Below are 24561 nucleotides of genomic sequence, written 5' to 3' on the forward strand. Positions count from 1 at the left end.
AACTAATGGGCTGTATGACTTGTGGACTGTATGACTCGTGGGCTGTATGACTTGTGGGCTGTATAACTCGTGGGCTGTATAACTTGTGAGCTGTATGACTCGTGGGTGTTGTTCTCGTGATGTGCACCCACTTTTGTGGCTTTGATGAGATGCAAAAAGTCTTAAATGTACAGATCTGTATGAATAATGTGGGTGTAGCGGAGTGTTATCAACGCTTTTGTGACATGTACCCTCTCCCGAAATAGTAAGCGATTTATATAAGTATTAGTATTAGATAACCACATGTCCCAAAATACCATCGAATATTACACATGTATTTTAGTTTCTGTTTCACCTGTAAGATTTATTTATCTATTTATGTATTCATATATTTATTCAGTATTCTTTAAAAAATGCATTAGGTCTTCCGCTTCAAAGGCGAGGGGCCAGCTTTAAAAGAACGCACTGTGACATTAAAATACATTACATAATTACGTTTTAGCATCATTGACAATGAGTAACATTGAAACATGTCAAGTATTGCAGCAACCATAAATAAGACGTAATTAAACTTAGTAAAAGTGTTTTATAGGCACAAAATCATTGAGAAAAAAGAATTTAAAAAAATGCAGTAAAAGTATTGCAAACATAAACTATGTATAGCCTTTGAGATAAAAATTAGAAGGCCTGCAATGAACAGAATAGGGAGCAAAATGAGACAAAGATACAAAGGGCCATGTTTAAACAAAGCTACACACCAAACGCGAAACAATATATGGCATTAATACTGCACACTACTTATTTAATGCTAACAGTATACATTCTCTGGTAAAGCGAGGTACAAAATAAGATAAAATACACAATACAAAAAATACCGTCTTTAAGAGAAAAGCATAAATCAGATACTGCGTTCGCAAATTTCCCGCTTGAAATGTTATAAAGGCACTGTTTACCATTGGGAGCAATGATTTAAACAAAAATGTTCAAAATGTCACATTGAATTTTGATGCACGTAGGTCAGTTGTATCACAAAACATCCTACCATTCAAAAGTTTCGTGATAAAGCATAAAATTTAGGTTTTCCCGGCCAATTTCGCACTTTTGTTAGTCCAATTCCTTATTGCTGCATTCAATTTAGCAAAATTTAGCGTAGATGACATGTTCGGTATTTCAATTTTATGATCTGTTCATTCAAAATCATTTTGGAGCACTCAAATTATCTATAACCTCATTCTAATTAAGACTTTTTCAACTGAAATTCGTAAGATAAGCACCATTTCGTTATACGTTCATTCAACCGCTTGGAAATGTTTTAAAGGTATGCTGTTTACGATTGGGAGCAGTGATCAAAAAAAAAAAGATGCTCAAGATATCACATTCCTTTGATGCTTGTAGCTCAGTTGTATCACAAAATATCCTACCATACAAAAATTTCGTATTTCAATTTCATGATCTCTTCATTCAAATTCATTTTGGAGCATTCAAATTACCTCTAACCCCATTCTAATTAACACTTTTCAACTGAATTTCGTAAGACAACGCCGTTTCGTTATTCGTTCATTCAATAATTTAGAATGATAATAAATAGTCACGTGATCACATATATGCTGCGCTCTTTCATTCGAATTCATTTTCGGGCATTCAATATAGCACACATGTTTATGCTTTGGTTCTTTCTTTCTTTCTTTTTGTCATCATATTTATTGTTTTGTAAGCATCATTACCAGTTGATTACGTTTCATATTTTCGTATTCATTTTAGAGATTTTGACAACAGTGTTTTTTTCAATGTGCTTATTGAGTCTCTTAGTCCGAAGATGACCACAACTTATCTAGCTGTTGAGTGTGTCGGCCAGTTCTAGACAGTCAAGGTTATGATCATCAAAGTGTTCATATAATCATTTCTCTGTCTTCTTGAGATATACGTCTGTATCTAACTTGTGCCGTTATGACTGTAAGAAGATGAAGTTAATCTGTAGTATTGGTACATGTAGGCCTATAATGACATGTATAAAAGAAAAGGGACGTTACAGAACAACAAACTTGAGTTATATAGGGTCAAAAATATGATACTTTTACTGCTTAACACTGTGTGGATGAAAAAAAAAGTCACATACAAATGCACGTTTAAATGTTCTCACCTTTTCAAAAAAGAAATAACATGACGTATTTTGAATGAAAATGTTTGGAATCAAATACCCTTTTCGACGAGTGAAGGCGAATTTGAATGCACATAGAGTACCAGCCAATTTGAATGTTCTTTTACGAACTCGAAAGCCACTTGGGCAAATTTCATTGATCGAAATGCTAAATTGAACACACGAGTTGCAATTTTGAAAGACAGATTGTGCGATAACGAGGGGTTTTGCTATATTGAATGAACCTTCTATCAAATGGACTGACAAAAGTGCGAAATTGGCCGGGAAAACCTTTATAAGGAGATATCAATATTTTTCTCAATAAACCATAACTGTAGACGGTTAAGTCTTGAAACATTTTTATGATAGCTATTTTTCACATTTTGTTGTAAATTCAACAATATTTAAAGGACTTATAACTGATCAGTGGGAATCAGTGGGAGTGCTTGGGGATGATTGATCCAATCCTTGTAGGATTCATTTAAGAGTACATCATATATCTCTTGTTGTGTGAAAATTATTTGCTTCAGAATGGTCTCATATATTCAAGTAATGTGCAATTCAATGTTTCCAGGTTAACATGCCTGTACAGTGACGGGTCGTTAACGATCGCCCCGAATTCTACCGATGAAGAATCGAGGATTCATCAAATAGAAGGCTATAACAGTATACACTATAGTAAGCCACAATTATGGTGGCTTTCAGGTCCATGGTCTTAAAATGCGTTGATCCCATCTTCCCGCGCAATCATTCACTATGCGGAGAGCACCCTCGTTTTGAAGTTGGAGCAGTCTTTTGTATTCTTCGGGCATTGCGTGCCTGTTTTTCACGTAATCCATTACAATTGGATCGTAATAGTGGTGTTGCAAGGTTCTGTTGGTCGGATCGACGTTAAAAGGGTAGAATCCGAACAGTGTGATTCGTGAACAGAACTGAGTCGCTGCTGCGTACATAGCCAGACCAGAAGATGGCCGTTTAATACCAAATGCTCTGGTGATGAGAAAAGGAGAACAGTCACGTATATTTGTCACCAGATCGTCACTTTTAACAAGAGGCAAGAGCCAATCTGTTGATAGACAGGTAGGGTTCTACAATAAAAAAAAGAAAAGAAAGAAGATGAACCCGACGCAAGAATGATTAGCTTATATAAATATGAAGTACCAGCCGCTAGAAGGGATCAGTACCATCACTTACTATCGGGCATGAGCCCGGTATTCGTGTGGATATGGCTCCTGTCTTACCGATCAGGAAGTCTTGGTTTCGAATCCCACCAGCGACTACGTATGCCCATGATTTTTATCATAGATATTACTCCCAATATTGAAGGAACGGTGAGCATTTTAATAACTATCTGATGCGGCCACCCAAAGGATACGGGGAAAAGTGGCCGTTATAGACAGGTGTCCGCTATTGACAGAGTCTTTAACATGGCTTTTCTTTCGAGGGAAATTGTTTTATTGGCCGTAAACGGCAGTTAGCCTTTATAGACAGGTGGCCGCTAAAGCAAGTTTGACCGAAAAAATAGAAAAATAGTTGGTTTAATACCTATTCCGATTCGTGATAAAACACATGGACCCACAAGTTCTTATTCGCCGTTCAGCATGCATGATATTGTTACACGACCAATCCTCTTATAGCAAGAGATACATACCGTTTCGCTGGAAACACGGCTATTCTGGGACTATAAGCAAATGTCAGTTGAATGTTGAGGGATTCTCGAAGAAATGACAGTGACTCTCGGATATTATCCATTTTGTACTTAGATAGCAGTTTAATGAACCACAGGACGCTTCCATTTATTTGGGCAATTCTATGGAACAATCTCTCACAATCAGCGGTAAGGTTTAGTGTAGTTAAGTTATAATTCATTTTCACACATGCAGCAAGTTCGTAAGATTGTTCGGAGTTAAAGGTCATCAAGTTAACCTTTGAACCAACATCACGTGCGTAGACACCACCGAAGTAGGCAAGATTCATGCGTACAATCATATCCGCTCTGTCGATGATGTCACCACACGCGCTTCCCAGAAGCACCCCAGCATTCCCGACGACGGAGCAGGACTGTACTTCCGGCACACTTACTGTTTGGTTATATTTGCGGATTCGCGATTGAGTACCTGACGTTCGCATATCTCCGAACGGGATGTCGTGTCGGAAAATTTGAACGACGGACTGCCTGGACAATCGTGCTCGGGATACTTGATGTCTGTATTCAATGAGAAACGGATAAGTCGACCTGATGGTTTAACTGTGTTACCTCTTTTTTAATCACAGTCAAATCATATCAAATCAAATCAAATCAATTTAAAGGGGATGGCTAGTAACTGATCAGTTGGAATCAGTGGGAATGCTGGGGGATGATTGTTCCAATCCTTGTGGGATTCATTTAAGAGTACATTATATATCTGTTGTTGTGTGAAAATTTTTGCTTCAGAACGGTCTCCTATTCAAGTAATGTGCAGTTTAATGCCCCGTCACTGTACAGGCATGCTAACCTGGAAACATTAAACTGCACATTACTTGAATATGAGATCATTCTGAAGCAAACAATTTTCACACAACAATAGATATACGTGTATAATGTACTCTTAAATGAATCCCACAAGGATTGGAACAATCATCCCCCAGCATTCCAACTGATTCCCACTGATCAGTTACTAACCATCCCCTTTAATAAGTATCTTATGGTGGAAGTAATCTCTTTTATATCTTACATAGTCTTTGGCATCTTGATGTGAAGGAATTACAAAAAGTTACTTGATATGAAAAAGGTGAGAAAAAGTAATAATGGATCGTTACTTTTTGAAAACAATTAAAAATGAATTATTCTTTTCAAACCTAATTATTAGAATGTTTTTGTTAAACCTTAGATACGGAGATAAAAGATTTTACCCTTCTCTCCTCCTGAAACTTTAAACATAAACTTTTTAATTGGAATCAAACGGCCTCACAGTTTTTCTTGAAATGAGCAATATTGTTGTTGATATCAGCCCTTCGATGCAGTGTTAATTACTTTGTCAATTAGGTGATGTTTTCAACTGAATTTGATTATGTTGTTCTGTTGAGAGCTAAGCGTCATGGCATGACATTGCACGCCATATATTGTTGCAATTATTGCCACTGACTATCACGTTATGCATTCTATTATTCTGACTTGTGCTAATTTTTTCCTTTTCATTTTCAACGACCATGCAGGCAAGAAATACTACCGATTGAATGGATTTGTACCAGTGATATCACAAAATGATTGGTGGATTATGCCATATGAGTCTGCCACGTTTCGATTAATCAAGTGTTTAATAAGAAACGAGGCTTTGAATTTTAGGGTCTATTCGAGTGCTTAATCTTACCAAGCTATGCTGTGCTACATTATTCTGAGACAGCAACATAGTCATGATTTGGGAAAATATTCTGTTTTTCAAATCTATGTAACTTTTAACTTTTATGGATGTTTGTTAAACTGGACACGTAATGAGCAAAGTTGTAGAGAAAATACCAAGCTTTGTTTTGATGTAAATATTATTGTTGTATGACAAATCTATAGTTGCAACTGATTGACAAATTGCCCCACATCGACGTAAATAAGCACTGAATTGATCAGTGTTTTAGTAGTAGCCATGATAAAAAAAAAATCATGGGTGCACATACTCGAGCAGGATTCGAATCTACGACCTCCTGATCACCGGACAGGCATCATCTCCACTAGACCACCGAGCTTTCGCCCGACAGCAAGTTGATTCTAATCCTTATAGCATGCAACGGGTACTGCGTAATTATTCAAATTCATGAAATTCTTTCGTCGAGGTGTTTTCATTGCAACTGATTGACAAATTGCCCTACATCGACGAAAATCTATAGTTGTTTTTCATTCAAATGACCAGTAGCTACATTATTGTAGAGGCATGGCCTTTGCACACAAAACACTGGCAGAAACTTTTTATTTACATTGTACTCTCAAATCTAGTACTAGGGAGCAGCGCTTGATAGTCATGGTCCATGGGCCAGGCCAGATATTGGTACCACCTGAGGTGGCAAAACCTTTTTGGTGTCATTTTGTTTGTCGGGCATAGATATGCTTATCAAGCCATGATAGCATTTCCAAATGAGTAGCTTAGTCATAATAAATGAATTTTTAACCAATTTGGTCTCGTTGTTATATCCCTATACTTCTGAATTGAGACTAACTTCTAAACAAAGAAGAGCACTGTTTTCTGTATGCCCACAGAGATGTTCTGTTGTAAACGCAGTGCGCTTAGTCTTTATTCAAGACGGCGAAGGGAATATCCAAACCTTATGATACAGTGTATATCCCTTTATCTATAAAAAAAAAAAAAGCAATTCCTCGTGGATTTTGCCATATTTTTAAATTATTCATTATTTCCGGTGAAAACGCTACGGTGAAAACGATAATGCCACGCCGATATCGCTTTATTTCCATCCAAGGAAGAAAGATAATGCAAAATCAATATGCCGGTATACTACAATACATTATAATAAATAATATTATAAATGAACAGAGTGATTTTTGTTTAAAACTGATGTATTTGTTGAGAGGGTAGTATAAAAACAGTATAGATAATCCCTTTTATTAGGAACTGTAGACATGATAACGGTACATTGTTTTGTTTGTTTTTCTTTTTAGCAGTGTTTACCAAGTGTTTACCAGAATATTGTTGTTAATCAGGCTAAAAAAAACACACACACACACAGACACGGAATTAGCGTTTTCACAGTAGCGTTTTCACCGGAAAATGATGAATAACTGAAAAATACGGCAAAATTCATGAGGAATTGCTTTGTTGTTGTTGTTGTTGTTTTTAGATTAAGGGATATACACTGTATATTAAGCTTTGGATATTCCCTTCGCCGTCTAGATAAAGACTAAGCGCACCGCGTGACAGCTGCGGACATCATAACCCTTTGGATATTCCCTTCGCTGCCTTGAATAAAGACTAAGCGTACCGCGTTTACAACAGAACACCTGTAGACATACAGAAGACAATGCTCTTCTTTGTATAGTGGTTAGTTTCGATTCAGAAGTATAGGGATATAAAAACGAGACCAAATTGGTTAAAAATTCATTTATTATGACTAAGCTACTCATTTGGAAATGCTACCATAGCTTGATAAGCATATCTATGCCCGACAAACAAAATGACACCAAAAAGGTTTTGCCACCTCAGGTGGTACCAATAACCAATTTTTCGGGTCTTGGCCCATGGACTATCAGTCACATTAAAGGGGATGGCGAGTAACTGATCAGTGGAAATCGGTGGGAATGCTGGGGGATGATTGTTCCAATTCTTGTGGGATTCATTTAAGAGCACATTATATATCTATTGTTGTGTGAAAATTATTTGCTTCAGAACAGTCTCATATCCAAGTAATGTGCAGTTTAATGCCCCGTCACTGTACAGGCATGCTAACCTGGAAACATTAAACTGCACATTACTTGAATATGAGACCATTCTAAAGCAAATATTTTTCATAGAACAATAAATATATAATATACTCTTACATGAATCCCACAAGGATTGGAACAATCATCCCCTAGCATTCCCACTGATTCCCACTTATCTGTTACTAGCCATCCCCTTTAAAAGATTCAACTGAATGTGATCGGAATGGAACCGCAAGAAACGCATTCACTGTGCTGTTCCATTTTGCGATTTATCGATGTGTTTGGGAAACTTTGTGCGTTTGAGCAGAATATGCGAACTTGGAATGCCGCCGACAGGGTCCGGTGGGCAAACGCGGCACAGAAAGAGTTAAGAGATAGGTTTAGCATCCAATTTTGAAGAATATGTGTATATATATATATATATATATATATATATATATATATATATGAGATAAGTGCTGTAAACACTCCCTTTCAAAAGTTGATCTGCAAGTCTCCATCGCGAGAAACCGATACAAGTCCTGGTAGCCAACGCCCTAGTGGGACCCTGCCCATCATTAATGCCAACAACTGCCGCCAACGGCTAATGACTTCCGAAGGGTTTGTCAGCGGAGACATTCTATATCCATCCCATGCGTTTTACAACGAGAAAGGAAATAATTAGAGAAACACGGCAATATAACAAACAGAGTGAAAGAAATAGCCCACCCTTCATCCAGTCACGTAATCTATAAACCAATGCATTTATTTTTAAACTTTATATGCCATAAAGATTGTGCTTTATTGTCCGATAGTTCAAAACATTAATTGGCATGACTCAATAATATGGATGAATCGATGATCGAGTTTTGAAACTTTAACTTAAACTCTTTGAAAAGAGCTAGGGGTTGACTTCGTTAAAAGGTCCTAATTCAAACGGAAGAAGCATCATGTTTGACTATAATTCTTATTGTTAAGCCACTATATTACAATAAAAGTAAGCTCTGTTTTAACTGTGTGTATTTCATATAACAGGATATGTAGGCCTATAGAGCTCATTTAACGATATTGTGAAAATAATGATGTTCCACTACACGCTTACTTGTGTCAAGCTGATGTAAGCAGTGGTATATCTTTTTACCGTAAGATTGTACAACATGCATATCAAAATCGAATTAAACAAGCATATAGTATATCCCATTCAATCGTGTAGCATGTTGACTAGCTTATGAAAATCATTAAAAAAAGTCATTCATTTCCAAATATGATTAAAAAGCAAAGACAAAAGTGAAAATGATAACATGCAGTATACACGTACAAAAAAATACAACACAATGATAGAGTGAGGAAAAAAAGTTAGAAAAGAAAATTCTAAGAGAGAAAATGGAGGAGCCAGCAGAGGCTATTGGCCTTTCTACGGCTCGACTCCCTCTTGAGATTTTAAGTACCTTATGAGATACGCTTAAAATGAGGGAAAGAGAGAGAGAGAGAGAGAGGGGGGGGGGGAATAGCTTGAATTTCAACGTAAATTCACCCTTTCTAAACTCCGTTTGAATATTTTTTTTTCTCTCATTTGTGATCATAACACAATTGATACTTGTTTGATTTGTATTTGCATGCCTATTGGTATATCTTGGTACTTTATATTGTGAATAAAAAGTTCAGGGAGCGCACCCAAATGCAGTCTGTCTGATTTACGCTAAGGGCCGAATGCATAAAACTAGCAATATTTTATTGCTTGACAACTATTGCTTCAAGCAAAAGCATCAGCTCGTTTAGCAAAAGGTCTAGCTCCTCCTTCTTCTTCTTCTTCCTATTCAGTACAGTCTACCTTTGGTGTATTGTCGTACTGTTGGCAGGCATGGTGTGGAGGTGTTTATGTACAGTGCAGGTTAAAATGACTACATTTTCTACAGTGCAGCTAAAAACATCCCGTTCCCTTCTAGCGGAGTTGAATATCCTGCACCGCTTGCTTATAAACTGAGCTAAAGTGGTGCAGTTGAAGGTATCCTGGGGCAGAGCATTCCATAGTCTGATTGTGTCTGGGAAGAATGTCCTTTGGTAGCTAACTGTTCGTGCATATGGAATAAACAGCCTGTGAGAATGTCCGCGGAGTGATGTTGATGAAGAAGTTCAAGTTTTGAGTGAGATGGACACCAAGATACTTTGCAGTATCAGCTTTCTCGAGGATCTGACCATGGATGTTATAGGACTTTATTATCGGACGTCTCTTTTTGGTTACATGAAGAGTTTGGCATTTCTTGGGGTTGAATTGCATGAGCCAGTCTTCCTCCCATTACTGTAGTGAGTCAAGATCCTGTTGTAACTTGACTGTGTCTGCCTCAGACTTGATGTTACAGTACAACATGCAATCATCTGCACATAAGCGTACAGTGGTATCTGGAGATATGCATTCTGGTAGGTCGTTGATATATATATAGAAGAAATAGCAAGGGTCCGAGGACACTACCTTTCGAACGCCTGAAGTTACATGGCCTGTGGTTGATGAAACTTCCTCCAGCGTGACTTGTTGGGTACGATTGCGGAGGAAGGCAGAGATCCAGTCATGAGTTTTATCCTGAATGCCATAGAAGTGCAGTTTGTACAGAAGTATTGCGTGTGGGACCACGTCAAACGCCTTGGAGAAATCCAGCAGTAATACATCATGTTGCTGTTTTGTCATCAATCCCTTTAGCAAGATCTTGAATAGCCAAGATGAGTTGTGACTCAAAGTAACGTTTTTCGGAAGCCATGTTGTGCATTTGATAAGATATTTTTCTCTTCAAGGTGATTCATTATGCTACTGCTGACAATGTGTTCCAACACTTTGCATGAGATGGAGGTCAGTCCTTTGGAATTTCACCTTGGTTTAGTGATGCTTAGAAGAAGATTGTGAAGATGGGAGTCAGCTCCAAAGCAAGCTCTTTCAGCAGTCTTAGCTGGGAGTCCATCTGGTCCTGTGGCTTTGTGAGTCTCTAGACCAGAGAGAAGCTCAAAGACACCAGCTACTGAGATAGTGATATTTTCCATGGCAGTATGAGGGCTGATGCCTTTGTCCTTGATGTTGTGTAGGTTTTCATTCTTATTGAACACTGAAATGAACTGGTCATCCAGGATCTTAGCTTTGGTATGTCCATCTGTGTATGTTATCCCTTCAGGAGACTTTAAAGGAGCTACTCCAGTACGTTCGCAACGTTTGCTATTGATGAAGCTCCAGAATCGCTTTGGATTACTTTTGGATTCTGGACTAATAATGTCAGTAAGGTATAGTTGTTGTATGCTTCCTTACAGGCAATCCTGGTTTGTTTCTTTAAGTTCAGGTATTCCAGAAAGTCCTTCTGCTCTTGGGATTTTCTTGTTCGTACGAAGCTGCGTTTCTTCCTTCTGGTAAGCCGCTTCACTGAAGTGGTGATCCAGGGTTGGTTAAATCTGGTGGATGTCATCTTTGATGGGACATGTTTGTCAAGAAGTTGTAGAAGGAACTGTTTAATCTCTGACCACATCTCTGGAACAGGACTGGTTACAGAAAAATTCTCAGTGAAGTTCTTCTGAAAGACGACGCAGTCACTTTTCATGTTGCGAAGATCTGCATTTTTCCAGAGGTGTAACTTTCTCTTGACAGGTTTCCTTCTCTTTGGAGAGACATCAGGGTCTACAACAATAATGTCATGATCACTGATTCCAGGGTAGGGGTACACCTATTTACAAGTGATGGTCTGTTTGAGAGGAACAAATCAAGAGTCTTGTTGTGTCTGGTTGGGAAAGTGACCGTCTGCTGAAGCCCGCAGTTGCCAATCATCTCAAGGAAGTGATTGCTGATAGCATAAGTATATTGGTTTCCCTCTACTGCTTGGATGTCCCACTTGATGTCAGGGAGATATTCAAGTCACCTCCGAGCCAAAAAACAAAAACAAACAAACAAACAAACAAACAGCATTCTTATGCTTGTTGCAAAGGTTTTCAATTTCATTGCAGAGGTCGTCAGTGTACTGAGGAGAGCTTGATGGAGGTCGATACAGTGCTCCAACAGTGAGGGTCTTGTTTCCTCTGAGAGGTAGCTCAGTGAATACAGCTTCACACTCCGATCTGCTTGGCACATACTCACAAGTGTATCTCTTGACAATGGCTATAAGTACACCTCCGTAACCATCAGCACGATCCTTGCGGAGGTATGTACTGGGAAAGATTTCGGAGGTATGAATGCTGTCGTTGAGCCAGGTTTCTGTTCCAATGATGATTCCTGGTACTGTTGAGTCTATCAAATTTGCAAATTTCCTCTTTCTTGTTTTTGACACTTTGGAAATTCACTGTAACTATTTTAACGCTGGTTGAAAGATTAGTCTCCTTCACAGCACGCTTTTGTGGAAGAGGCGAAGAACTGGCTCCAGGAGGGCCAGGGCTGCCAGGTTCATTTGAGTTGTCTTCAGAGATGCTGCGTAAACCTTCAAAACTGTTCCACGTATTTGTAATGTGTGAGTCAAAGAGGCTACTTGAAAACTGGGGCATACCACATGCTACAAGTTACCAGGAAACACTGGAGTTAGCAAGGGCTTCGTAAATGGGGATAGCCATGTGCATACAGTCTACATGGTAAAGTGTACCACTGCTGGCAACAATCACAGGCAACTCCTCGTTGTTTCCAAGTGACAGCTCGTTCACATATCTGGCATGGATATTTTGCCTTGGGGCCAGGATTGAGTTCTACATCTGAGGAAAGAGCCAGTACAAGAAGGCTAAGGTACAGCAGAGCATGATCTTTACCATGCGCACCTTGGGATGACAAGCATATCTCAGATCGTTGCTTTAGCAGATCGTGTCACACCTTTCCGGGCAAGCTAACCGGGCTTGTTGCGAGGAGAGATTTTCCGCACGCAGGAGAATTTTCCACGGGCGGACAAGAATGTTTGTGAGTTTCGCACCTGTTTCTTACCTACTAGACACGTACTACTTACTTTCTACTTGCGTGTATTCCGTGTGACCTGCGTGAGAGCTTTGAAACCTATCCGTTTTCTGTTACGAGCGACTTACAGGTACTAAGATGTACTTGCGTTGAAGTTGCCTGGGAGGTGCTGCTGGTAAGGGTCTCAGGTGGTGTTCTGCGTTTACCTCTGCGAGCGAACCCCCATGACTCACTCGCAACAAGTTTTGAGCATGCTCAAGGCCTTGTTATACCGTATCTGGGGAAGTTTTTCGGGTTGACTTGCGGGGAAACAAATTTGCTACCCGGAGCTCTCCGCAGTTGGTCCGCACCTGACAGTACCTAGCGCGTATCTCGCCTTTAGTTGACCGGAGGTGCGCACGCAAGTCCGATTTAACCGCAGCCAAGTTTTCATGACCAAAATTTTTCCGGGTGGGTCGCGGGGATGCCCGGAGAGGTCCACGCAGAAGGCCAGTAGGAGGCCCTTAGTGGCAGCACCTCGCAGGCAACTTCCACGCAGGTACTTTGCAGTCCCGTATGCAGCCAAGATAATGACATTTTGTGGGATTTCTGCCATTCCTTCAGAGGAATTCCTTCACTGAGTTGTCAGCCCCCACGCGACTGGTACAAAGGTCACACAGTATACTCGCAAGTAGAATTTAAGTAGAACGCGTCCAGCAAGTAAGACACATGCACTGACTCGCCAAAATCCCTGTCCGCCCTCAGAAATGGTCCCTATGCTGAAAAATCCCTACACGCAACAAGCCCAAGTAGCTTGCACGGAAAGGTGTGACAGGGCCTAAACATGGTTGCGGGTAAAAAAAAAAATTGCGTGCACACCTCCGGGCGACTACGGTTGAGATACGTGCTAGGTACTGTCATGTGCGGATCATCTACGGGGACCTCCGGGAAGTTAAAATTGTTCTTTGCAAGTCGCACGCAAGGCTTGCCCGGAAAGGTGTGACACGACTTTTACACAACAGCGGGGCAAAAAGTACCCAACTCTCCATTACCAATTCTGTTGGTAAATATTCGCCCAACATTTAAGTAAAAATAATTGCCCAATGTTGGTCTAATCACCTAAAAGCTCAATTGGGCGATATTTGCCCAGAATTGTGATTTTTTTTTTTTTTTTTGTTACCAACCAACAATTAACCAACTAAATTTGCCCAATATTTTAAGAGTGTACGTTTTTAAGCAAATGCTTGGTCTCTAAGCAATTGCTTACGGGCAGCAAGCACTTGCTTGTGCTTCCTAGCAAAAGCTTTTGCTCGCAAGCAATAAATTGCTTGCTTTTATGCATACGGATTCAAGCAATAGGCTAGCACAAGCAATTTCTAGCGTTTATGCATCCGTCCCATATCACTTGTATATTGTCATGTTTTGCATTGCTTTCAGCGCAGCTCCGACGATGGTCATGGCCCTGTGCACAAACCGTAGCGTCGTTGATTGCGACTCAACTTGCGTGCACGCTCTCAGCTCCCGTGTTTGGTGTCTATTTCACGTTTGTGTGAATATGCATTTTGTTTTCTTTCCCCCTTCAAGGTCGACACGTTCCCACGTTTCTGCTGTCCCCTGTTCGCGCACAGTCCATCCTACTCCCGTGTTTGTTATCATTAACCCGGCTACGTGATATTTGCTTTTAACTCTTCGAATAGTGATGCATTTTTTTGATGATACTGCCAGACACTCTTCTGAATCCCATGAGGCAAGCAAAATGTTTAGTCCCTATGAATAATATACTGTTATATTGAATAAACATAATATCTCAGCGAAAGCTTTTGAATACAATTTTGACTCAAAGTGATCATGTGACGAGCCCACCATGCGGCTAGTTGAATGAATAGTATAGATAAAACTTTTCTGTTAGCCCACCAGAACGTATATACGTAGTATCACTGCGTTTGACATGAGAAATCCGTAGAAATATGGTTAAATCCTATATTAGTCACTTATTTGTGTGTGTGTGTGTGTGTGTGTGTGTGTGTGTGTGTGTGTATGTGTGTGTGTGTGTGTACCCGGCTTTGAGTGAATGTACAGAAACAGAAATGTCTTTACGAAGACCTGAATGTCATGACTGGTATAATCGAACTCCTTTTTGTTGAAATGGTAAATCCAAAATGAAATAATTGGAGTTGATTTACAGACACTGACAGACGCCCTTGATCGAATTCAAATTAGTTTTAGAAGTATACATAATTTGAAGATGTATACAATGGATACGTTTAATTTGAAATGTGATTCTTAATATACCTCACAAGAATCCGTAGAAACACTACAATGTCTGTTTATTTTTTCCGCTAATTTTCAAGCCTACCCGTGCTGTCGACCTATCAGCCACTCTGACGGATAAAATTGTTGGCAATTTTTCTGATGAATAATACATATCCGAACTGTAATTTTTTTATTTTGAAATTAGCAATATATTTTCAAACTTCAAATTTGGATTAAGAGAAAATCACAACACAACGCACGCCCTACATTCGGTTGAGAAAGTTACACGTGCATGCGGTTGATAAATTTTCACATACTATAGGCATATCCTTGGGCTTCGCCAATTGAAGGCTTTTGAAACGATACGATGTACGTCTCTCCAAATCATCCCATTGCGGCATAGCTGGAAAAGCCTTGCTTTGGTTCGCGAGATACCTATCATCCCTATCTAACAGATCCCGATAATGAACACGTCGACGGCTTTGATCACCAATGAAAACAACTGAATGTGGTGTTTCACGACATGACGTTGTCATGAGGACAGGTGCTGATAGGCCCATTACTATTCATAATTCATATCGATGATTTTCACAGGTCCTCTGACAAACTCCCACTCCAAAATGTTCTATTATGATCCTACTATCTTGATACGAAGAGCAAATGATGATGTTGGATTTGGCCAAAAAAGAGAAAAAAAAAATAAAACGAAATAAAACTAATAATGTCATTAGACATTGTTAGATATTGGAGACAAAAATTAATGCCTCTTATAGCAACGACTTCCAGGCAACGTTGCATTATTCGCCTAGAGGTCTAGAGGAAGTTTCTTCCATTAAAATCTTGGGTGTTTGTGTCAATAATAATAAGCTTTCATGGAAGTGTCATATCAATGATATTTGCAAAATTACTACTCTTAAAATAGGTAGAATGAATAGGTTGAAAGACTGTTTTCCTAAATCTGCATTATTGGCACTTTATTCAAGTTTATAACGGTATCTGAAATACGGATTCCATTTTGGCAGTAATAATATCAGACCTTATGAGACAAACTTGCAAAAGGGGCCAGTTAGACTTCATACCCGAACGCATAATGTTGATACTTTGTTTTCTGAACTTGAAATAGTGCAAGCATAAAAGATTTTTATTCATTTTTAACTTGGCCAGGTCATGTTACATTTATTCTTATTTCCACAACTTGCACAACTAGTTTAGATATAACTGATATCATACACCCACCCAAAATACTTCATGATTCATTTCATCGATATGTTCAAGTAAACAACTTTCCCGCGCACCGATACAGTGACAACTAGTGGACGCCTTTGTCATAATTATGTTTGTGAAACTTGTACACAGGTTGACTCTCTTTGTGCTGACAGTGCATGCTCAAAGTTGGTTTCTGACCTGAATGCCATTTATTGGTCGTGATGGAGACCTATCACAGATAGTGTAAATAACTTGTGTTTGTGTGTGTAAACACATAAGATACTATGCATCAGTTTTAATTCTATTTTCGTATTTCTCGATCGAAAATACTAAATTAGGATGATACATAATGTCCCGCTTGGATACATAACAAAATACAAACATATAGTACATAGCGGTCGATGTGTCAGTTTCAATCAAAGTAAAAGAATGCTATAGAGAAATACGATGGAACCTACTAAAAAATAGAGAAATACCATGGAACCTACTAAAAAACAAAGCTTGTTGGGAGCGTAGGTCCCAACAAAGGCCTAGTGTGAAGTACAGGATGAGGAGCACGGGAACAACGAAAAAAAAAAAAACCCGAAAAACAATACCATTAATACTCGGGGTACAGAAGATTCTTCTTAAATGCAATGAAATGAGAACAAGTAATCGCATGCTACACAGAGGAGCGATAATGTGAATAAGACGTGGAGTTAACATTAAGCCCCAGCCACAATTATAAACACGGATCCTCGAGGATCTACACGGCGATTCCCGGATCATGCCGGCGATGATCCGGAGAGTTCCGGGCTAATATTTCGCCCCGGATGGAGTGTCAACAAGCGTTGATGATTGTACACACGGTATCAACACGGCAGCTACACGAATGAGGTCGGACCAGCAAGGCATCTACACGGCATTCACACTGCACTTACACGGACCTCCACGGACAATGCCGGACCCACCAACTACACGGTCAGTGCCGGCAGAACACGGCGTCTACACAGACCAACAGGGCAGTTAAACGGACCAACAAGGCAGCGACACGTACCACGCCGGCAGACGAAAATCTGTCGTTAAATGCTTGCTGATTTTGGATTTTCATTAATCTTATTATCGTCCCCGTCTCTAACGGACCGTATAGATCCGTGTTCATCCCTGTAATATCATGTTTGAATGTAATGGTCCATGTAGCTGCCGAGTGGGTGCCGTGTAGGTCCGTGTAGCTGCCTTGATGATCCGTGACGATCCTTGATGTGAAAAAAAAATACGACACGGATTGCCAGGCATACTCACGGCGCCTACAGGATCGTTCCAGGCAGCCACACGGACCATCCCGGACCACCCCGTGTCTGATCCTGGGTGATCCGGGGAGAGATCCGTGTTGACGCCGGGAGGCCAACACGGCACATTTTGGAGGTCAAAAACATCCGGCGTCATCCGGGGACTGCCGTGTTGGCAGAGCAATCCGTGTGGTCCGTGTGGCTGCCGTTTAGATGCCGTGTTGATCCGTGTAGATGCCGTGTTGGTCCGTGTAGACGCCGCGCTCTTCCGGCCTTATCCGTGTAGCTGCCGTGTTGATGCCTTGTGTACAGTCATATCAACGCTCGTCGACGCTCCATCGAGGTCGAAACTATCCGTGTTTATATGTGACTGGGGCATAAGGCCCCAGTAACATATAAACACGGATGCTCAATGATCTACACGGTGATCCGGGGAGATCCGGGAAGATCCGGGATAGTGTCTACCTCGATGAAGTGTCGACGAGCGTTGATATGACTGTACACACGGTATCATTACGGCATCTACACGGATCAACACAGCAGCTACACGGCAGCCACACGGACCATCCCGGATTGCTCTGCCAACACGGCAATCCCTGGATGACGCCGGATGTTTTTGACCTTCTAAAGCTGCCGTGTTGGCCTCCCGGATGTCCCCGGACCTATACGGACCTCCATGAATGTCCATGGCGTCAACACGGATCTCTCCCCGGATCATCCCGGATCAGATCCGGGGTGATCCGGCATGTAGGCTCTATATATGACTGGGGCTTTACGGCTTCCATTGAAAATTACGGGAAGTGTCGGAAAATGAAAGACACTGTATTAACAATTATTCCTATACGTGATATACCAGCCACCTGCAATGCAGCAGGAAAAAAGAAAGAAAGAGAAACTATGACAGTCTCTGACGCGACCAAAGGTCTTATATTAGAAGTGGAAAGAAAAACACTGAAACGGGTAGGCAGGAATTTTAGAGTGCAAGCAACTACATGTACAGAATGTATGCATAAGTCTTTTCACATGGCAACAACAGAGTAGTAACAGCAGAACATCCACGAGCATAAACAATGATAATGACAAACAGCTTGTGACTTCTGTGGGGACATCATTCCAATATTTTGGATCTTTATACATAATTGTTTTGTTTTGTTTTGTTTTGCGAAAATTGTTCGAGTGCATGGAAGGTGGTGATAAGCGTCACCTTGGCGAGTTGTATAGTGGTGGAAAGAATTGTCTCTTATGAACATCTTAAAAAAAAAAATCAGGAAGATCTTTTGAGGAAAATTTATACATAAGAAATACATTAAAAAAGTTATAATAAAAAAAAATACCTAAGTTATAATCAAATATATATGTCAGTTTCAAAATTGTATTTTTCTGGAAAATGGTTATAATAATCATAAGAAAGAGCGAATCCAGCAAATATTTTGATGCGTTACACCACGCAATAATTCCATAGTTGAGATATGGGGATATAGGGGTTGAATATATCTGCAATATGTTGTTGGGCAAAAAAAAAAATAATATATAAAAAAATGTTTCAGTTTGTTTAAGATTCCTGTGTCCCAAGAAAAAATTTTGCTCAAAGAATTAGAGCGCGTTTTCCAGGAGAGCAACTTCTATGGATATAGAGTCCTAAAAACTTAGTACTGTTCACTCAAGTTAAATTGATATCATTAATCTTAACATAATCAGGAATAACTTACAGAGATTTGCTAAACTGTAACATAAACTCCTCAAAAAAAAAAGTTTGGAAATCTGAATTCAGTTGTAAATTTCTCCAGTTTGTAAGCACTAAACAATACATGTTTGATATCAATGGAAAGATTATTAATTTTTTTTTTCATGATATCCTACTCATTATGATTATGCTGTCAAATAAAGGGCTGTACTCAAAAGTGTCTGATAAGATCTGCATTGAAAAGTTGTAGAACAAGAACGGTCCTTTAGTATGAATGAGAATGGTGGTGAAGGGTAAATAGAGAACATGCTCTTTTGTGTTATGTCTCTTGTTCTCAACTGGTCAGCCATAAATGCAAATTTCAATAGACATCTTAACTTCATATTCAAGTTTTCAGTAGTGCCATGCCAGGCAATTTTGATAGTTCATCAAGTTTTATGGTTGTACATAATGCCATGTATAAGCTATGTTCAAAAAGCCCGCGCCATAGGGCAAATTGAAGCTGAGATGCTTCAAAAAGATGACAACGCAAGACCACATTATACAGCGAGACTTGTGCGCAAATTTCTCGAGAGAGAGGGCATCACTAGAATGGACTGGCCTGTATGCAGCCCCGACCTCAACCCCACAGAACATGTCTGGGATCAACTTGGCCGAGCTGTGGGGAAGAGGGTCACAAATGCAACGACATTGTCAGGACTCCGTCAGATACCGGTTGACGAGTGGAATGCCATTCCTCAGCATGCAGCGAATCACAAAGTTAATCAACAGCATGAGGACACGAAACAAAATAAATAAAAGGTCATGAAAGCATCACCAAACATGTATTACTTTATCACTTTCACCATTCAGATATTAATTTTTGACTACCAAATCTGGTGTAACAAAAGGAGAATCAAAGAATTTTTTTTTTTTTTTTTTTGGGGGGGGGGGGGGGTACTCAAGGTACATCTCCATGAGTTTCACAACACGTACTTTACCAACCACTGCAACAACCAATACATGCAATCTACAATCAACGTCATTACATTAAGATATGTTTTTCCTTTGGAGGATCGTCAGACTGATGCCAAAACTCCCATTTCCTTATATTTATTCTTCTTCCTCCATTATCAATTTCTGCACATGGTTACAGCAAGTGGGTAAAACAAGCAAACAAACAAGCATGTCAATGTTGAGTTTTCCACGCTTGCGTCCACATAATATCATTATGGCTGTGTAAGGGAAATAATAACAGAAACGCACATGGACCTTCCTGTTTGAATATTTTTCCACCATATCACTGCAATTGTGACATGCTTTTTGTTTAAAACAGAAAAAAAAAGAAAAGAAAATGGGGTTTAGAGTGAACCGCATGAGATACATACATCCTAGCAGGGTATATCCGTGCATTGATTCCTGACCAGATTTGGGGGTCTTACGATGGTTTCTGTCGCAAGGAGGCTCTGCCAGCATAAAAGCGAGCACAATCATGAACCCCCATGTTTACAATTGTTCTGCATTAAGTAACTCTTCTTCTACAATTTGATAAAGTTTCGTAAAAATGACATGGGTTTTGAATGTACAGCATGACATTCATGAACCCCACCTAAACAGGGAACCCACGAGAGGTTTATAACCAGATTTTGGGGTCCTAGGATGAGTTCTACCATAATCTTATAGCTATCTTATAACTAGCACATGAACCCCCATTTTTTATTGTTTTTCTGGAATAAGTAAGCCTTCTACTATTTGGTCAAGTTTCGTGGAAATGACATGGGTTTTGAATGTACATCATAAGTTTTATGAACCCACCCTGTCAGGGCATCCCTGCATAGGTTCCTGACTAGATTTTGGGGACTTACGATGATATATGTTGCATGGGGGCGCTGCTAGCACAAAAACGAGCACATGAACCCCCACTTTTTATTGTTTTTCTGGAATAAGTAAGCCTTCTACAATTTGGCTAAGTTTCGTGAAAATGACATGGGTTTTCAATGTACAGCATAAGTTTTATGAACCTTGTCCTTCAGCTCACCCCTAACAGAAAACGTTGATGAGAAGGATTTGAGCGATTTCGGTGTTTTCTGCCGCGTGAGGGTGCTGTTTGCTCAAGAATGAGAGTGTAAAACCAAACTTTAAAAGCTTTCTCTCGTTTTGGGTACCTTTTTCTGCAAATCTTGCAAATTTGGAGAAAATATCGTGGATTTTGAAAGGATTATGGGGAATTAAATTTGTCATTGCAGATTTTGTTGCCAATCATGGTCTTGATCCTGTAACGCTATTTTTGGTACTGGACGGCAGATTAGTCATATTCTTCAAAGTCCCGTAGAAGAAAAACAAGCACATGAACCTATGGTTTTCTTTACATATTTGGGCTTCGGATGGGTCAAAGTTACGGACTGTCATGGCCATCCTCGTGAAAGCTGTCAAAGAGGCTATCTTGAAGACATAACTCAAAAAGTTTACGAATCCCTATACATGATTCGATATAGAAAGCAAGGACAGAGAAATAAGCCACTTGTCAGTGCGCTCCCATCCCATCAGATGAGGAAACTTCAACAGAGGCTCGATAAGGTTGATGATAAGCGCGACGACCAAGAGCAGCAGAGTCGACGATTCTGCCCCAAATCCAGAGTCTAATTTGATCTCCTCGCAAGATATGTCCCAATAATAGTCAGATAGTCTCTCGCGAGCGCCGCAGTGCATTATCGTGTTCGTCATTATATCATGTGCGTGTACAATTCAATTTGGCCTTTCACACAAATTTGTCATTTTCAGTGGGCTGTTGTGGGCAACCTGAACGAAGTCCAATCAGGAATGAGAAGTCTTAATGCTCTTCTCGTTACAGCTTCTATTCTGATGAGAATAATGCATGTTTGGAAGGAATACTGAGTAGATCATTCAGTATAAAGAAAAGGTTGAGGACTGCTATTCATTCTCTAAAACATGTCGGAAATTATAATGAGCTGATTTCTAAAAACTAAAAAGAAACAAAGATAGACAAAAACGAATAAGTGCGTTAGCCACCATATCATAGATTTCAATCTAAGAGGAAGTATGAACGTTTCAAAGAGAATAGACACTTCCTTTTTGTGTTGTCACCATTTCAAAAGAATATGAATAAAGGCAGAGTTATCTAAGATGATAATAATTATTATTTACGCCCGCGCACATCTTTCAGGTTATTACTTGCGTCTTACTGAATTTAATCCACCTCTTCCGTCGATCTGCCTGTGTTTGTGGTTAAATGTGTCGCGAATACAAACCTTGATTTATTCTCTAGATAACATGAATGAAGTTAATGAACCATACAGGCTGTCTGAATTCATACAGTAGCGTTCAGAGCACATGGTTTACAAACACATTACAACGAATGGGTCGCTTTCGTTTCAAATCATTTATTACATGTATTATAACGCACCTAAATGTCTGGTTTGACAGGTATGTAGATAATATATTATATTCACATGCTCTTTTAAATCAGCAAATTGTAAATTACACTAACTTTTCCCTCTCTCTCTCTCTCTCTCTCTCTCTCTCTCTCTCTCATCTTTTTTCTATGTCGTCTTATCTGTCTAACAAAGCACCAGCCTCAACCTTCCTTGCTTAGTGGCTCCTTGTAGCATGATAATGCCATAAATATATAATAGTCACGACAATAATGTCTTCCGACAATACTTACCTCATTGTAAGCGATGCGTTCTCGTTTAATCGAGTCCAGCTGTCGTATGTGATGTTTTTCAGTGGTTCTAAGAAATTAAGTTGAAATGGAAAGAGTATCATCTCTATTGTACAGAAGCATGTCAAGTGGGGGTTTTGGAGCCTATCATCGTTCAATATTCCAGATGACCCTCTGACGTAGCGAACATCAGTATACGAACATTGGACGTTTCGGAAATGTGACGATCAATTCAGGATATGAAAATAAGTATGTTACCTTTATTACAGAAAACCCCGTTTAATTTGGTTCAGTGGTCATGGAGAAATGTGGATCTTCGTAAACGTATGTCACGGGTCCATTTCTTCCAAGTTTAGCACTTGGATGCTCTTGGCATCCATATGAGTACAAAATATTTTGCTCACAGGTGACAGGCTACCAACAAATGAATTCGAATTTTGTGCATAACATTACATCAATATGTGAGCATACACATTTGTAAATATGTAGATAATGCTGTCATAATTATCTTCATGAAGAAAAAAGAAAGAAAAAGAAAGGAGGAAACAAAAAGCAAAAATAAAAAACTTCAACGCAGTCTTCAATGAGTTAATAATTTCTTATCTTCCTTTAATCGTTCGTTTTCACACCTTAATCATGCTTGCAAAACTAAAAAGAATCTGCATTCTTGTTTCTGTTATTTATTTTTTCATTCATTTAGTTGAAAGGGAACAAGCAAAAGAGATTTTTGTGAGAGAACACAATGAACAACTTGGTACACATGTACTTGTAATGCTCGAACACAATGGACAACTCGTCTCCTTATGCAAAACTTGGAGGGAAGGGACTTCTGATATGATCTACAAAGATCCCTGTGACCACTGAAACAAATCGACTGAAATTTTCCACGGGATGTACGTAATGAGTCATAGTCTCATACCCTTGAATTGCATTTCGATCAATTCATCACTTTGCAGAAAGTCCAATTGTATCTTTTTTTTAATACGATGTAGTAGATTAAAGAAAAGGATGACATTATTGTTACATTTTGAGTACTGCATTAATGTAACCGAAAATTCCAGAAAGTGTCATTACAACGTAACACGTTGCAGAAAGTCCAATTGTGTCTTCTTCTTTTTTTAATACAATGTAGTGGATTAAAGAAAAAGATGATATTATTGTAACATTTAGAGTGCTGCATTAGATGTAACTGAAAATTCCAGAAAGTGTCTTTACAACGTAACACGACGTGCTTTTTTCATATCTTCCTTTACTCATTTGCTTTCACACTGTAATAATGCGTGCAAAACTTAGAAAAAAAAATCACCATTCTTTTTTATGTTATTCATTCTTTCATTTCTTCAGTTGAACATAAAGATCGGAAATAAAGAGAGAATTCTTACATATACGTATTATTGAATAGCTTTTAATTTTGCAAACTACATGATAGAAATATCACGATAATGGTTTTTGATGAATTTATCAGGTCTTCGCAATGACGGGTTGCATAACAAATAGTAGCTGCACTCCAAGTAAGTAAACGTGTTATACTCGGGTACACGCATACACAGTTCACGTATTATCATAGTACGAGAACTTAGGAGAATAAACGTATTATGTTCGGGTACACACATACACATATCACGTATTATCATGGTGCGAGAACTTACGTTTAAACGGCAGCTGAGTGAGATGATAGTCAGTTGCAGTGAAGACAGCCATGAACATGATCATCAGGAATACAACTAAGGTAAAAACTGATTTCAGATATCTGATGTCCAACAATGCAGCCATTTTTTTTTTTTTAAATCTCACACTAATTGTTTGTGGAGATTTCTGTTGGGTGTATGTGAGGGCACGTTGTTGACTTAAGGCAGTATTTTCACGGGGTATACGCGAAAGATTTGTGAAAGACACGAATGTGAAAACGGCAATGACGCTTCTTGGATCAAGCCAACACGGAACGTCTTGTCCATGCCTTTGTCACCACGCACCTTGACTATTGTAATTCTCTGTATATCAACCTTCGCTATGCCCATATTGCCCCATGCAAAGAATCCAGAACACAGCAGCTCATCTCGTCTCTCGCACCAAGAAATCCGACCACTTCACCCCCATCCTTCGCTCCTTTCACT

At 39.4% G+C, this 24561-nt stretch overlaps 1 protein-coding gene across 1 annotated transcript; it reads right to left on the bottom strand.

Annotated features, from left to right (window-relative positions):
• Positions 1 to 2817: 2817 nt before the first annotated feature.
• Positions 2818 to 24160, bottom strand: LOC140241538 (alpha-2,8-sialyltransferase 8B-like). The gene is made up of 4 exons (XM_072321273.1): positions 24097 to 24160; positions 22451 to 22517; positions 3768 to 4322; positions 2818 to 3106 (listed from the first exon to the last, which is right to left on the bottom strand). The coding sequence occupies exons 1-4, from the start codon at positions 24158 to 24160 to the stop codon at positions 2818 to 2820; spliced, it is 975 nt and encodes a 324-aa protein (XP_072177374.1).
• Between the last annotated feature and the right edge of the window lie 401 nt (positions 24161 to 24561).

Source organism: Diadema setosum, chromosome 18 (genome assembly GCF_964275005.1).
Source record: "Diadema setosum chromosome 18, eeDiaSeto1, whole genome shotgun sequence".
Classification (NCBI taxonomy): domain Eukaryota; kingdom Metazoa; phylum Echinodermata; class Echinoidea; order Diadematoida; family Diadematidae; genus Diadema; species Diadema setosum.